General features: G+C 46.7%; 1 protein-coding gene across 1 annotated transcript in view; it reads left to right on the forward strand.

Annotated features, from left to right (window-relative positions):
- The window catches only part of LOC127031558 (uncharacterized), a 52728-nt gene extending 47945 nt beyond the window's left edge, over positions 1-4783 (forward strand). Inside the window, exon 19 of the mRNA XM_050918491.1 lies at positions 3039-4783. Coding sequence (XP_050774448.1) covers positions 3039-3234 — 196 coding nt within the window. The 3' untranslated portion in view covers positions 3235-4783. The remainder of the gene's footprint in view (positions 1-3038) is intronic.
- The last annotated feature ends 11124 nt before the right edge of the window (positions 4784-15907 follow it).

Genomic DNA, 15907 nt, shown 5'->3' on the forward strand with positions numbered 1-15907 from the left:
ACTCTCCTCTATTTTCTCCTTTCCAGACTAAATAATCACAGTGTTTCTGATCACTCCTCATATCCTCCTGCCATATCTCTATCCCTCTGCATTGCATTTCGCTAGACTTTTTCAATCTCAGCCACATCTTGAAGGTGGGGTGGCCACAACTGGGCACGATACGTTGAACAATGACCTAACCTCCTCCGGAATAATTGTTATAAGTGGCCTAATATCTTATCATTTGCTCTCTTAAAATTTATCTAAGCTTCCTATTTGCTTTAAGCTGCTCCCTGCCAGACATTGTCCATGATATGTCTGATGACGCCTAGCTTTTTCTTCCTAGCGGACCCTGAAAGTTCAGGCCCATTAGTATCTGTATTACTGTAGTCCTATTAAAGTTAAATTGGTCTGCTCTCATGAAGCTCAGTTTCTCTGAGTCCATTTGATATTTCTCAGAATCTTCTAGTTTCTATGGTAATTTCCTTCTCCTGCTGTCTAATGGGTGTTGCTTTGCTCTGCAGAAATCTTTTGTTCCATACAGTGCTGAGTGCAAGAACAGGCTCCTTGTTGCCAGGCCTTTAAGACCAATGCTCACACAGGTTACATGTGCTGAGAAACCAAAGCTGTATAAACCCCCAGCGTATAGGGTGGAGGTGAGCAGTTTCAAGGGACTGAACAATGGAATCTAACCAGAAGTAGCCAACACATTCATGTCTCAGTTAGTTTCACCTTCTAAATTCTATGCTGGGATCCAGCAAGGTTCACTGTGCTGTAGTTAATGGTGCCAAAGCTCTGACTTGGGGAAGGTGCTCAGAGCTACTCCAGTCTTAGTCTCTCCCAGCAGGAGGCACTGGAGGGAATAGTGTAGTTAGGGGCACTGGCTCAAGAGGAACGTGCAGGTCATTTGTATCGTAAGGTTCTCTTGGAATCCCTGCCCAGATGGCTGGGTCCGTTGTCAGTCTGTGGAAACTGTTTGCTCCCTGCACCCTGGTTGCTGTGACAACATAACAGTGCGTGCATGTACACAGCACTGCAGAGGAATAATCCCCCCCCAAATATTTATTCCAAGTCTCAGGAGCTGTTGAGAGATTGAAAGGTCATCACAAACCACAAAGTTCTGTGCTTTTTGTTAAACAGAAACTGAGGTAATTCATCTAAGTAAGAAATGGAAGTTTTTCCTTCCCATCCCCTAGGATGTAGTGAGAAGCACCTGGAAGCTCTTAGCAGTAGTCGCTCTCCAGAGTGGAAGGCCATGCTGGTACTGAGTGTAAATCTCTACTGGCCCATAACTACCTTTGCCCTGTGCAGGCAAGCACTCTAAGTGCAGCTCTCCAGACCCGATGAGGCTCTAGCGCTACATGCCACCTGCACCTGCTGTTGCCTTTACTAGGCAGATGAGGCCTGCAGAGACCTTAGATGAACCACTGGCTGAAAGCTGACAGACTACTTTATCTGTAGAGGACTCCCTTCCCCCAGCCAACATGGGAGCTCTGTTTTAGAGCCCTAAGCCCTTCCCCTGATATTAGTACTATCTCCTCCATTCTCCTAGGACTTCCCATTCATCTTCCCTACTCTCCGTCTCCTTCACATCACCACCCCTTTTCTCCTCTTATGATTTCCATCACCTTCTCTCTTCCTCATCTTTCCTTTTCCCCTTCTTCCTCTTCTGCCTCGTCTTCACTGCTGTTTCCTCTGTCTCAGTACTTATTTATTTAGATGTGTACAACTGCTAGAAAGAGGCTTCTATCCACATACCCAGATGCCCTTGATAGAACTTGAATACATCGCACAGAATGCCCCACATGCAGCAGCAGAAGTCAATAGAACCAGCTACCAGGAAGTCAGCAGTTTAGAAGCTCATACTCCCATCCCCCATCGTCCAACTCCAACAATTCCTTACCTTTACCCTAACTATTCCCCACCCCCATTGTTAAATGCCTATGGGGGAAAAGATCTTGCATGGTCTCTTGCAACATGTGGTAACTCCTTACACTAAGCAGTCTGTTCCACCTTGTACTTAGCTGTGATGCTGGGAGTACCTTTCCCAGATCTGAAGAAGAGCTCTATGTAACTCCAAAGCTTGTCTCTCTCACAAACCAAGGTTGGTCCAATAAAAGATATTACCTCACCCACCTTGTCTCAGAAAATTAAAAACAATTTCACAGACATCTCAGAGGCAGTGCACTCTGCCCTAGGAGACTGGGAGTAGCCAGTTGTGCGCATGACAAAGGAAGGAATTTCTCCTGTTAACTCCTCTGTTATGGTAAGAAACATCACTCAGAGTCTCTAATGGAAGTTCTGTCTCTCTTTTTCACATCCCAATGGTACTTAAATTAAGGCACTGAGGCTCAATAGTGAGCTACATATCAGGGGTGCTGGAACAATTTGTATATTGGGGGTGCTGAGAGACACTGAACCAAACTGTAAACCCTGTACATGATGGAAACCACTTCAAGCCAGGGGGTGCATTAGCACCCCCAGTTCTGGCACCTGTGCTACATATTTTGAGCTCTAATGGTCATGACTGCACTGAGTAGCCATGCAGCACGGACTAACCTCCCAAATAGGGCTGCCAATTTTGGTTGGACCTATTCCTGGAGGTTTCATCTCATGATATAATCTTTAATTAAAGGTTACTCTTTAATTTCTGGAGACTCCAGGACAATCCTGGAGGGTTGGCATCTCTATTTCCAAAGCCAGTGGCATGCTGGGACAGTATAAAATGAGGGGACACTCACTGTTTTAAAGTCTTGTCATGAACCTAAGAAGGAACATCTCCAGGACATGATACCCTTCTCCATTAAAAGGATAATGTCTGTGGGACACGACAAGAGAGGGGACTTTCAGTCTTCCTTACAGATACCCAAACCCCTTGTTAGACCCTCATCTCCCCCATCCCAGTTTCTGTTGCTTGTAGGTTGATTTGCTGTAGGAACCCTTGGCTCTTAGCTTTGTTTTGTGAGTAGAGACACTTTAGTCTCTCTCTGGGATGGCAAGGTCTGCAGAATCAAAACCATGCCTCAGTGTCCAAAACTGCCTTTTCTTTCTCTTTCCAGTTTAATGGCAGGGATAATCGCTGGGCTACTTGCTGGGCATGACACAGATACCTGCATCCGGATGGGCCTGCTCGCTGCCTGCCTCTCCCTCCGTTCATACGAGCCCATCTCCCAGGAGATCAGTTCTGTCAGCGTGAACCTGGAACAGGTCAGGGCTAGAAGCTGGCCAGAGGTGAAGATGTGGAAGATGAATTAGAGCTTGTGCTCTAGAGCTCTAGCAGATGTTACCTCGCCATTCCAACCACACCTGAAGCGCAATATGACTTCAGATTTCTACCCCCCACTGTCAGTCCCCCAATGCCACACAGCCAATATCTGGTACTGCACCTCCCAGAAAGCAAAAAATCAGGGTGCCTAAACAGCTTGGGTTGCACTTTCCTGAAAAAGCTTGTATTTCTTCCTCCCATATTCGTAGCGTAGTCAGCTGTTCATCCAGCCCAGAGAGTTGAACCAAACTCCTTTGAACAGCCCTGCTCAGCCACCACTTCGGCAAAACAATGGATAGCTCAGACAATATGCTTATTATATATGCGCTGGCCAAACAGCAGCCCACTGGCACACAGTTCTGGACCATGGCCCAGTGATCAAAGTAGAACATTGTACGCTGGGACTTAAATATCTAGAAACTTCTATAGCCCCTCTGCAATGTCCAAGTGCTTCCAAAACACACATGAACATAACCTCACATCTCCTCACTGAGGTGGGAAAGCACCGTTCTTGTATTACAAATGGGGGATGGAGGCACAGAGATTAAGTGACTTTCCCAAGGTCTCAGTGAGTCTATAGCACAGCTGGGAACGGAACCAAGATTTACCAGTTCCCAGCCCAGTGCTTAACCACAAGACCATCCTTCTACCTATGGCTTTTCTGGCATCCAACTTTTTATTACTGAGGGCAGTAACAATTTGCACCATTAATACAAATTAGATACAGTCCTTCAGCTTCTGGCAAGTTGCTAATCCTCTGACCACTGAGCGAACAAACCTATGAGAAGTAGCTTTATTCCATCTGGCACTGGGGAGCTCTTAGGGTCACATCTCCCCCCCTTATAAAGCTGCAGGAGGGTTAGCCACTGGCTCACCTGGAGGCAACATGTCAGACGCCCTTTCCTGGATGAGACTTCTGCCACCATATTCTGTTCCCTTCATTTGGAAAAAAGTTCTGTTTTGTCTCCTTTGTCTGTTCAGTCTCCAAGACATAGTATCAAACAGAGGCTCTATAATCTCACTTAGAGTGCTGTTACAAACATTTCACAGTGACATTAATGACCAGTGTGTTAGTAGATTTCCAACAGTATATTACATGTCACCTTTTATATAAATATAACTGGTGTGAGAGGTGTATGAGGTTGTTAGGCCTGACGAGTCACCGAGACACAGTAGTGAACTACCGCTGGGCCGCTGTGTCACAGGAGCCTAAATACCTCAGAGGACCTGGGGCTAGGTATCACCTCAAACCATTTTCAGGTCACAAGTGACAATGAAGGTGATGATTTTAACCCAATTCCTAGCTCACCTCACAAGAGCCACTATGCAAGTCCATGTGTTTTCAGTTCCAAATGCTCAGAAGACATCCATGGGGTTTTACAAGTCAGATGGAAGTATATGGTTAGTGAAACATCCTGTTATGTGTCAGCCTGAACTTGCTGGCAGTGCTTAAAGTAGTCTTAAAAAAGTGGGTGGTTTCACGTAAGCTGGGAGCAGCAGCTGTGGTAAGACAGTGCTTAAAGTGTGTGTGTGTGTGTGTGTGTGTGTGTGAGAGAGAGAGAGAGAGATCCAGCTCAATTTTTCCCTCACTGGGTCTCTAACCTCCAACCTTACAACTTTAAGCACTGCTCCTTGGGGTTATTCAATTTCAGCTTCAGAGTTAAGTGGACTGGTGGTTGTCTGTGCAATTAAACCTCCTGCACTGGTGCCCTTATTGATAGAGAGCCATTGTGTAGCATTAGCCCTCCAGTATTACAGTGGCCCAACCTTCCTCCTCTTCAAAATCAGCAGGTGGTGTTAGCAATTCATTGGCTAAATTCAGCAGCAAGGCCAGCTAAGGTAGATGATTAACTTTTTTCTCACCTCTGAGCACTGGAAGTTGCGCTTTGCACCACAGAAAAAAAAGCAGGAATCTTCTCTGCCTGTTATACAGTCTCTGGGATATTAATTTTTCACTAAGACTATGTCTACACTATGAGCTGGGGGTGTGATTCCCTACTTGTGTACACATACTTGCACGAGCTCCCATCGAGCTAACACCTTTCCCCACCACCTTTGTGTACTCAGGGGGCAACCTCAGCCTAACCAGAGTGGGCGGACCAAGGGTCTTTCCATTGGAACCAGTGAAAGAAACAGGCACTCCCAATATCCCAGTGGTGAAAGTGCATAATCAGTCATCTAAGGTATTTAAAAATGTATGGTTGTAAAAGATGCCTTTGAGACCAAATTAACCCTTTCCTCTCATGCACCTCCCTGCACCTGATGTACACAGTTTGCCTGCAGATCTATTTATTTATCTCAAATCTGCCTGCAAATAATTTAGCCAAAATATTCCATGATCACAACTGGGAAAGAGTACACTAGACATGCACAGATACCTTTGGAAAGAGGGCTAGTGGGAGGGCTGTGAGAGAGTTTGGGGGAGGGGGAGTTTCCCAGCAGTAGCAGCCAGGTTTGCAGGTATAAGATGAAAGCTAGAATTTCAGTGTCATTGACACCCAGAAAGAGGGGTGGGGTGGAGGGAGAGCTCTGCTTTATAAAAGGGTTTCAGCTGCCCAAACTGAGGAAGAGGCAGCTCTGATCCTCCCTACAAGCACCTGGGCTGGGCACAGGAACACACAGTAGTTGGGAAGAAGCCAGAGCCCAAGGATGAAGGTTTATGCAGTGACCACTATTGCTGTCCTCTGGGTGCAGCTCTCTTTCCTGGTTCAGGCTGGGGATGGGAAAGGGTTGTTAGCTCCAGAGAGGCAGGTGGGAGCTGAGAGAGCGAGAAAAGCACCTCAGCCATCAGATGGAGGAGAGAAAGCACCAGAAGGCAGCTCAGTGAGGTGTCAGCTTGCTGCCAGAGTGCAGAAGAAGGCAGGAGACGCTGGAGTTGGAGCAAGGTCTCACAGCAAATTGCTGAGCAAGCCACAGCGAGAAAGCAGTAAACAGAAGGCCACTAGCAAGCAGCAGAGCCCCCAGCTGCAGCCCCCCAAGAGCCCAGGATCCAGCAACCACTTGGAAGGCCATGGAAAATTCAATACTGACACTGTGAGTATAACGCCACAGCACTGCCCTCCACCTCTGTCTTGCTTCCACCTCAAACCTTGTCCCTGCCTAACAGCTGCCTCTGGGGAGGTGGGGAAGTGACCCTGGTTCATCTTATCAGAGGGTGAAATAAAAACCAATTATAAAGGTATGGGGAGACAACAGAGAATATCCTCTTCCCCCAGCCATCCCGTCCTGAAGGAGCTGGCATACTGAGGGTCTGTATGAGAGAGTCAGAGCGAAAGAGTTCTTGGGAGGTCTCTGTGCCTGCCTAACAACCAGCTAGTCTGTGTGGTATGCGCGCATACAGTTTTGTGATCCAGTCTAGCTCCTCTGTCTGCAGGGCTTAAAGTGATGTCACCGAAGATCTGGGTCTGTCATGAAACCAAAATGAGTTTTTTTTCTTCAGTGTTCCCTTGCCAAAACAAGAAAAAGAAACAGAAATTTTCTTCTGCTTGGGAAACAGCCAGTAGGAGAGGAACTGGGAGGAACAGCCAATCAGGGTCCAGAGGGTCCATATAAAAGGGAGTTGCAGGGTAGGGGCAGTTGTTGCTGGGAGCCCAGGGAACAAGGACTGTGTTCCTGGAGGGCTGAGTGAACTGTAAGCACCTTGGACAGAGCAGTGACTAGTTCCTGGGACTGAATAGCTGAGGCCCTGAGATTAGGGGCTGGGGCCATGGGAAGTGGCCAAGGGAAACAGAGCAGCATTGACCAAGGTTACAGAGAAGCAACAGGAGGCTGCTATTTACAGGGTCCCAGGGTTGGGGCTTGGAGTAGTAGGCAGGACTGGGTCACCCCCCACTCACCAGTGGGGAAGTGGCAGGACTGTTGGACAGAGATATCCTTCCCCCAACACCTTGCAAGGGGGAAAAAGTAGATGGCAACCTAATTGGGGGGCTGAGTTGAGAAGATGACACTGCAGTTCTGGGAGCTGAGAGGAGCCATAGGCAGGAGCAGAGACAGAGTGCCAGTGTGCACACCACGGTTGGGGGCATTGGTCTCGAGCTAATTCCCAGCACGACTAGGAGGAGGCGCCAGTGACACATAGGCTCTGTTGTCTGTCAATAGCTCAAACTTATCCTACTCAGTATTAACAGTCAAAGTCAAATTAGAGTTGTATTTAGAAAGGATACTGTTTAAGAGAATGAAGAAATGGATAAACCAAGAAATCCGATAAAGAAAAGCATCTTCTTGAACTTTGTCTAAGTAATGACTACACAAACCCAGCTGCAATGGGTCGTAATTGCAAAAACTAAAGGGTGGTAGAGGTAACTGTACAAGCCAGAGTCCCCTGTCTGCACCCTTTGCTTTTTTCCCCCTTCGCACTCCCTAGCTCGATGGCAGGTATCCAGGAGAGAGCTGGTCAACAACTTCTCCCACAATTGCATGTCCTTCTTTCTGGTAGGGATTGGTTCTTATCTAATAAAACCCAGCTCATTGTCCATGTCCTTGCACTGGGTGTCTACATGTACTATTTTCAGTTCATCCAGACCTACTCAGACCTCTTCCTCCTAGCTCTCTACATTGGAGTTCAACTCTATAGAGATATGGGTGGTTTCTTCCTGCAGGTTCATTCCAGCAAATTTCAAATGGATGAGGAGATTTTATATATATCCACACAGCCAGAGAGAGAGAGAAAATTATAACTTCTCTCTATAGACTCACTGTTTTATCACAGTAAGCAACACCACAGAACAAGGTGTGTTGCTATACTAGATACCCAGGTGCACTGGGAGGCAAAGTATTGATGGAAGAGAGCTACGCCACCTGGAGAGAGCAGGGATCTAGCACCATGGTCCTTCCTTCATTGCTTGTTATGTTAGTAAAAATGGGAACTGAAGCCCCTGGACCTTTCTAGATCCTGGTAATCGAAATAGAGCCAAGGTCTAGCTAATGTAGATTGTATATCCAGACCATTTAAGAAAAATGAAGTGAGGAGCCCAGAACAGGCAGCAAATGCTCATCACATTACTTCATAGTCAACTTTGCAACTTGGCTTCATTTTCTCCTGGATTCATTAAAGATCCCTCCAGCTCTCTGGGAGAGATTAAGTGGATCTTCTGAGCTCATCTAATTTCCAAACACCCTATTGCTGTCAATTTGCAAGTGCTGGAGACAATGGCACATGACAAGTGCAATCCCTGAGATTGACTGACTGACATGGATAAAACTGAACAATGGACTAAATGGCTTTTTGCAGCTCAGTTTAGAAGCCAGCCACAATTTGTAATGGCACAGTAGCTGTACAGAAGCTCCTTTTAGTGGCTTTAGGGTCGATTTTTTTAAAGGCACAAATGGCAATTAGGTGCCTACCTGCCCTTAATGGCTGTGAAAAGGCTATGCTTTTGCCTCTGCCAGGAAAGTAGTTAGCTTTAAGAGAAGCTGCTGTCATGTTTCAGCCCTGGAGCAAGTAATTAAATGTGGTTGTTGCTAAGCCGCCTACACAAGATAGGGCTGTTATATAATTTGCTAAATTAAAAACAGGAAGTCCCTGTGGAGCTAGCCTTATTAGTCCCTATGATTGATTTGCAGCTATGCCTAGAGAAGAGGAGAACTTTATTTGGATGGATCATTATTTGCACGGCTGTAGTTCCGAGAGGCCCCACAGTGCTAGGCACCATGCACACTTTAACAAAAAGACAGTCCTGGCCCAGATCAATCCAGGTTTTAAGGACTCTGAAATCCCCACCCTGCAACTTTAGAGAGTTTTAGAAGAAAGTGAGCACCACCAAGGGGAAGGAGGGAGAAATCAGGGGCTCAGTCCCACCTCACAATGTTTGAATATTAACCTGAAGTGCAGAGATGGGCCTTAACTAAACCTCCAACTGTGGAAACCCCAAACTTTGGACTGAAGGGTGCTTCGAAATTGGACCCTAGATACCGATGTCATGGCTGTTCCTCAGTGCTAGAGCAAGAAAAGCCAAACCAAACCGCCAGATCAAAATACCAGGGGTAGAAGGAGGAAATGAAATTTAGATCAGGATCCACACTTTCATGGGAAAAGGCCTATGCAGAAAGTAAATGTTCATGTTTAGAGATAACCCTCCCCTCAACTGTGGGGAATTCAGTGCATTTACTAGTGTAACCACTAGAAACCTGAATTAAAGTTCAGTATAGTTTGAGAGTGTGGGGATCACTTGGGCTGGGAGTTGGTTGCAGAGGGAGTGTGTTGGTATGACAGCCTCTCTCTCACTCTCTCTTTCTCCTTCCAGTATTCCTGTCCCGGGATTCAGTCTAAGACCTGCCAGAAACCCTCAGACTGTGATGGCTGCTTTGGTCTCTACACCTGCAAACTGCCTAGGGGGAAGTGTGGTTTGAAAGCTGTTTCCAGGAAAACAGGTACTGCACAACTCCTATGTCAGCCAGCCCAATGCAGCAATGAACGCATCAGGGGCTCATTACAGATGGCCAAACAGTAGAGGCTTTACATATGTCACTTAAAAAACCCAACACCAAAATGCCACACTGGACTTTTTCAAAACCTCTCTTTGTGTTGCACATAACAACTCCTCCAAGTTTCAACAAGTGAGCTACAGGCAGGGCAGTAATGGGGCACAAGCTAGCCTCCGTTAACTCTGTATTGAAGACAAGCCCTGAGTGATTTGGGTTGCAAAGTTAAACACTCAAGTTAGAAAATGCCGGAATTAAGCTTGCGTGTGCAATCACCATTAAGCCCACTTGAGCATATATGCACTAAGATACACCTTTTAAGTAGGATCGGGGCGACTCTAGGTATTTTGCCGCCCCAAGCATGGCAGGAAGGCTGCCTTCGGCGGCTTGCCGGCAGGAAGTCTCCGGTCCCATGGATTCGGTAGCGCGCCTGCGGGAGGTCCGCCGAAGCCGCGGGACCAGCAGACCCGTAGGCATGCCGCCGAAGGCAACCTGTCTGCCGCCCTCGTGGCGACCGGCAGAGCGCCCCCCTGGGCTTGCTGCCCCAGGCACGCGCTTGGCATGCTGGTGCTTGGAGCCGCCCCTGAGTAGGATCACGTACTAGTTTTTTCCTCAGGCTGACTGCAACACATGATTGTAAATGTGTTACACTGCATCTAGCTTAGCTTTAGCTGCTAATTGGTATTTCAAATGGGGTTAGTTACCCTGAGGTAAGTAAAACAAAACCAAAAAACTCCAATCAAACAGATTTTTCCTGAGGCTGGTTTACACTCTAAAAAAGTATACTAAGGCCTGGTTTACACCTAAAACTTAGGTCAACCCAGCTATGTCACTCAGGGTTGGGAAAAATCCACCCCCAACAGACATAGATAAACCAACCTAAGCCTTGGCATAGACACCGTTAGCTTGCCAGAAGAATTCTTCCAATACCTTAGCTACCACCTCTTAAGGGTGGATTAATCACAGTTACGGGGAAAAAACCCTCCTACTGCTGTAGCAAGTGTCTACGCTATGGTGCTACAGTGGCAGCACCATAGCTGTGCTGTTGTAGCATCTGTAATGTAGACAAGCCATAGGAGTGATTTTAAACAGATTTAATTTAACCAGTGCAAAACCCTGTGTGGACACTCTAGTCCAGACTATCAGAAGATCGACAGAATCCCGTGTAAGTGTTCTTTGTGAAGTCATAGGAACAACATCAGGAGACATTAAACAGCATATCTATCTACTGTGATAATAAAATGTGGATATTCTAAAACATTCTCTGTGTGGGAACAATTTTTCTATGTGACCTAAGGTGTAAATTTAAACCAATATAGTTATATGGACATAACATCCCCCACCCCACCACCATGTGGACAGTCTTATTCTAGCATAAAAACACCTTTTTTCAGTTTTTCTTTATGATGCATAGAAAGGGGATTAAGCTAAACAGCAAAAAGACATTCCTATATTGGAATAAGAGTGTCCACACACAGGAGTTTATACTAATATTACTATGCTATGGCAAAACTTTCCCATGCAGGCAAGCCCCAAGTAGCTGCATTTAAGACTTTAACTTAGATTATTCAAACTATTGAGTCCTCACCCAATTTAGTGTTGTGTATGGTGCAATCCTGACTTGTGCCTTTAGAGGGCAGGCTTTTGGGGGCAATCTGATGGGTCAGTTAGGGTAAATCTACACTTGGAGCTTGGGGAGACATACTCGCAATAGCCAGTGTGCTAAAAATAGAGCATAGCTGCAGCGGCACAACAGGCAACCACCCCAAGTACGTGCCTGTCGTCTTGGATGGGTAAGTACTTAGGGCAGCTAGCCCATCCCATCACTCGCACTGCCGGCGGCCATGCTATTTTTAGTATGGTAGCTTGGCTTGATCAGAGCTAGCACAAGTATGTCTCCTCAAGCTGGGAAACACCCACACCCCGGCTCCAAGTGTAGACATACTTTCAGAGCAGAGTAAGACTCTGCCTGGCTAGGTGGAGCCTTGTGGTGTTGCTTTATTGAAAAACAGAAAAGTAAATGTAAAGAGTGTCCTGTCCCTTTGAAGGCCAAACACAAATCCAGGGGTTTCCTCAGCTAAATTGATGGCATAAGGCCTGGCCTGCTGCAACCAAGTCCAAAGAAAGATATAAAGTCCAGCTCCTTTCAGTCAAGTTCCAGAGAGAGGATGAGGACATGATCTGATCTAAGCCCCCAGCCTCTCTAAACAGCCTGACTCTCACTAGCAAACTCAATTTCTCACAGCATATCCTTATTAAAGGGTAGCGAGGGAATTGATTAATTCCCCAGAGCTGGCTCAACCCTGCTCGCCTTGCAAGTGTCTGCACTCAGAGCAGCAGAACTGCAATCCTTTATTTAACATGCAACCCCTTCCCTGTCAACCTCTGGACAAGGGTTGCATAGCCTGTCACAGGCAGGGACCTGCAAAGCACATTTATATTTTGTAAGCACCTCGACCATTCATAGTGCCATATAAACCAATTTTTAAAAAAAGATCAGTGGAAAGATACTGCTGCTTTCCTTAGATTTGTAATAAGATCTCAGATTTGTCCTCTGACCCGCCATCCCATCCCAAGATGCTAAGTATGTCAGTGTAAGCAAGATGAGGAGGAAAGATGGTCTCGAGGTTTACACACTGGAGTAGCAGTCAGGAGACTTTGGCTCTAGTCCCAGATCTGCACAGGTGTCTTGTGTGAACTTGAGAAACCTCTCTGTGCATCAGCTTCCTAATTTGTATAATGAACATAAAACCGGCCTTACTGCATAGCAGGAAGATTAATTAATTACTGATTGTAAAGCAAATTGACATTAGGGGATGGAAAGCATTATAGAAATGCTGAGTGTTACAAACACACGAGCAAACAATGTTGTCTGTATGAATTTGCTATAGATGTTTAATTAAGCACAGATGTTACTAGAGCTCATTTTTAAAATTTTAACTTATTTACACATTGCCTGCTCTGTATCTTTGACTGGCAGCTCTGTTAGTGCTAAACAAATCAATACAAGCCCCAAGTCTGAAGGAAGTATACAACAGATTATAGCTAATCTATCCCTCATCACGCTTATTTCTTTGTGTTTTTTCTCTGTAGGTGGATTCTACCAAAGCATACACAGCACCAGAGGTACTTGATCCTGCTAACCATTGAATGACATAGCATGATATCAAGCTGGAAAAGTCATACTGCAGCCTAGAGCCCCCGACTTTTTGTATTTTTTCATAGCTCTCATTTTAGATGTTGAACTAAAAACTTCAAAGATGTAAGAATTCCATACAAGAAACAGTTTCACAGTCTTGCTTTTTAGTCTTCAGCATTCCATATGGTACATAGATTTGAATTGCTCTTTCCTTAAGACTACCAGTGCAACTATTTCAGTGGCTACTGATCCTCTGGGCTTGAGGAGCACATTTGCATTAGTCTTACTAAACATAGGCAACAAAATCAGAGGAACATGGCTGTAATTATTACTCCTGAGGGAATTCTGCACCTAAAAATTATGCGCACAATATTTTACATTTCTGCAAAATTCTATTTGTCAATAAATAAATGTGGTTCCAGCATGGCAGTGGGGAGCACAGGCCAGTGGCTACATTGAGGTGGGAGATCACCCTAAAGCCACCACCTGCCCTGGTACGGGAATTTGGCCATGAAGCTTCACCTGATCCTGAGAGTGAAAGGGCTGGGCCTGCCCCAGAAACACACTGGGGCTCAGCCCCTCTGCGCCAGGTGCACCAGATGTGGGTGGGCAGGCTCAACAGAGCAGAATCCAAGTGTGGAGGGGCTGTGTGTGCAGGACTCCAGGTGTGGGATGAGAGGGTTCTGTGTGGGGCAATCTGGGTGCGGGTGGCTCAGTGGGAGATCTGGATGCACAGGGGCTCATTGGGGGTTTCCAGGTGCAGGCATAATGGAACTCTGCAGGGGATCCATGTGAAGGTTGTTGGGGCTGGGTGTGGGGGGCTCAGTTGGGGTCTGCAGGTGCTGGAAGAGTGGGTCTTGATGGGGTGGGAGTCCAGGTGCAGCTGGTTCGGGCTCAGTGGGGTGGGGGTTTGGGTGGGGAAGGCTCATTGGAGGGGTCCAGGTGTAAGGCAGTGGGGCTTGTCAAGGCGAGGGTTTGATGGGCCTGCTTAATGGGGGAGCCCCAACGGCTGCCAAGGAGATGCTGCATGCCAGCCTCCCACTTTCCCCAGCAATTCCTCTATCCCCTTTTCTTCTCTATTTCCCTCCCTTCACTCCCACATTCCCCTCCCCTATTCCACCCCTTTCCTTCCCCACTGCCTCTTCCACCCACCACCTCACCTGCCTCTCCCTCTTTTCCCCCACCTCCTCCGCAGACAATCACTGTTGCAGAGAAAATTGGAAGGTTCCCATGTCCCACCACACAGAAGGGGAGCCCAACTGGCACTAGGACCCAGGAGGCGGCATTCAGCTGCAGAGTCAGCAGAGTGGAGAGGCAGTCTCCTTCAGCTGGACAGCTCTGTGCTAGCAGAAATGAGAGGGGCAGTGGCACGTAATCCTGTGTGCCTCCACCATGGTTCACCTCTGCTGGGGGGGGGGCAATCTCCCACCCCAAAAAACCCTGTGCCCCTGGGTTTCCCACCCCCACCCTCCGTGCGGCTTCCTTTCCATTTTCTGCAGGTGTGCAGTCATGCAGAATTCCCCCAGGAGTGAATTATGGCCTGTTTTATTGTGGCTACTATCAGGGGTGTTTCACTAAAAGCTGCCTGGTTCACACCACCAGTTTCAGCCTGTCCACATGCAAAAGAAACATGAATTTAGAAGGCAGTTAGCATTTTGAACATGTCTGGAAACTTTCCTAGTTCTTCCCCCACTCTGGCTCCAATACAGCAAAGTACCCAAGCACGTGCTTACGTCCTGCTGACTTCAAATGTGCTTTACTCAGCTAAGCATTTGTGATGTGTAGCAGCAGCTCTGGGTGCATCACTGGGAGCAGAAACATAACTTGAGACCTGGAGTTCTAACAGCGTGAGCCTCTGTTACCTGCGCTAAGAGACCCAGATTTGTTCACCAATGCTCTAGCATGTTCATCAACCTCTGTATGTGGCCCAGACACCCCTAGAGGGGAACAGAACACTACACTGCACAGGTGTGGGTTACAGATGCAGTAAAGTACATGGTTAAGTGTTTGGCTGACCTGGGGCCTGTAACACTAGTTTCTCCCCATTTATCTATCATGACATTTCCCTGACCCTTTTTTTTTTTTTTAATATAAAGAAACAGCTTTAGGTTAGTGAGGATAAACTGTCCCATAGAAATCACCACAGTGGGAGTCCACCAAGATTTTTGGTAGCTGCAGAAACTACTCTTTACAAGTCACAGAATCACAGAGTTGTTAGGGCTGAAGAAGGCCCATAGTCTTGATCCAATCGCACTGAAGTAAGTCAGAGTCTTCCAACCGACTTCAGCGGACAGCGGATTGGACTCCTAGTGCTTCATCCGTGCTTTGTGTGTTTATGTTCACACATTGCTAATCTCTGTCAAGTCCTTGCAGTAGTCACACACTTGGATTACAGATCTGGATTCTGAGCCCATCCCCCCTCCTGTTCACACACACAAGGTTTCAGGATGTTTGGACTAAAATGGTTGAGGTCTCCCTGTAGTTGACTCTAGAAATTAGTGCACTGTAAACAGTCCCAAGAACGCTTGGTTTCTTTGGTTTACAATGAACAGGGGACTCTTTTCAGGCCTTTTCAAATGATGTTATAGCCAACAGTTGTGTCTAACTTGTTTTTTTCCTGATTATTTGTTTGATTGCATTACTGCGCACAGCTCTTGCAATACAGAACAAAAACAGTGACTTCAACTGAGCCATTCATCTAACCCACTAGAAGTCACTGCTTGCAAATGTCATTGATTTTCAAGTGGCAGGTGGAAGATATGTAGCTTATCTGCCCTATACAGAATGATTGAAAGTGACAATACTTGGAAGTGGAATCTGACATGAAGACCAAGGGCATGGATTTGTGCAGGTCAATGGGAAAGCTTCTAAATAAAGCAAAATGGTAAATGCCACTTGCTGTATTTATTTTACATTAATTAAGTGAATTTAATGCTGGTGAAAGGTGCTACGCCACAGACCGGCAACCTTTGGCCCGTGGCCCGCCAAGGTAAGCACCCTGGCAGGTTGGGCCAGTTTGTTTACCTGCCGCATCCACAGTTTCGGCCGATTGCGGCTCCCACTGGCCACGGTTCGCTGCTCCAGGCGAATGGGGGCTGCAGAAA

This window comes from Gopherus flavomarginatus, chromosome 1 (assembly GCF_025201925.1).
Source record: "Gopherus flavomarginatus isolate rGopFla2 chromosome 1, rGopFla2.mat.asm, whole genome shotgun sequence".
Lineage (NCBI taxonomy): Eukaryota > Metazoa > Chordata > Testudines > Testudinidae > Gopherus > Gopherus flavomarginatus.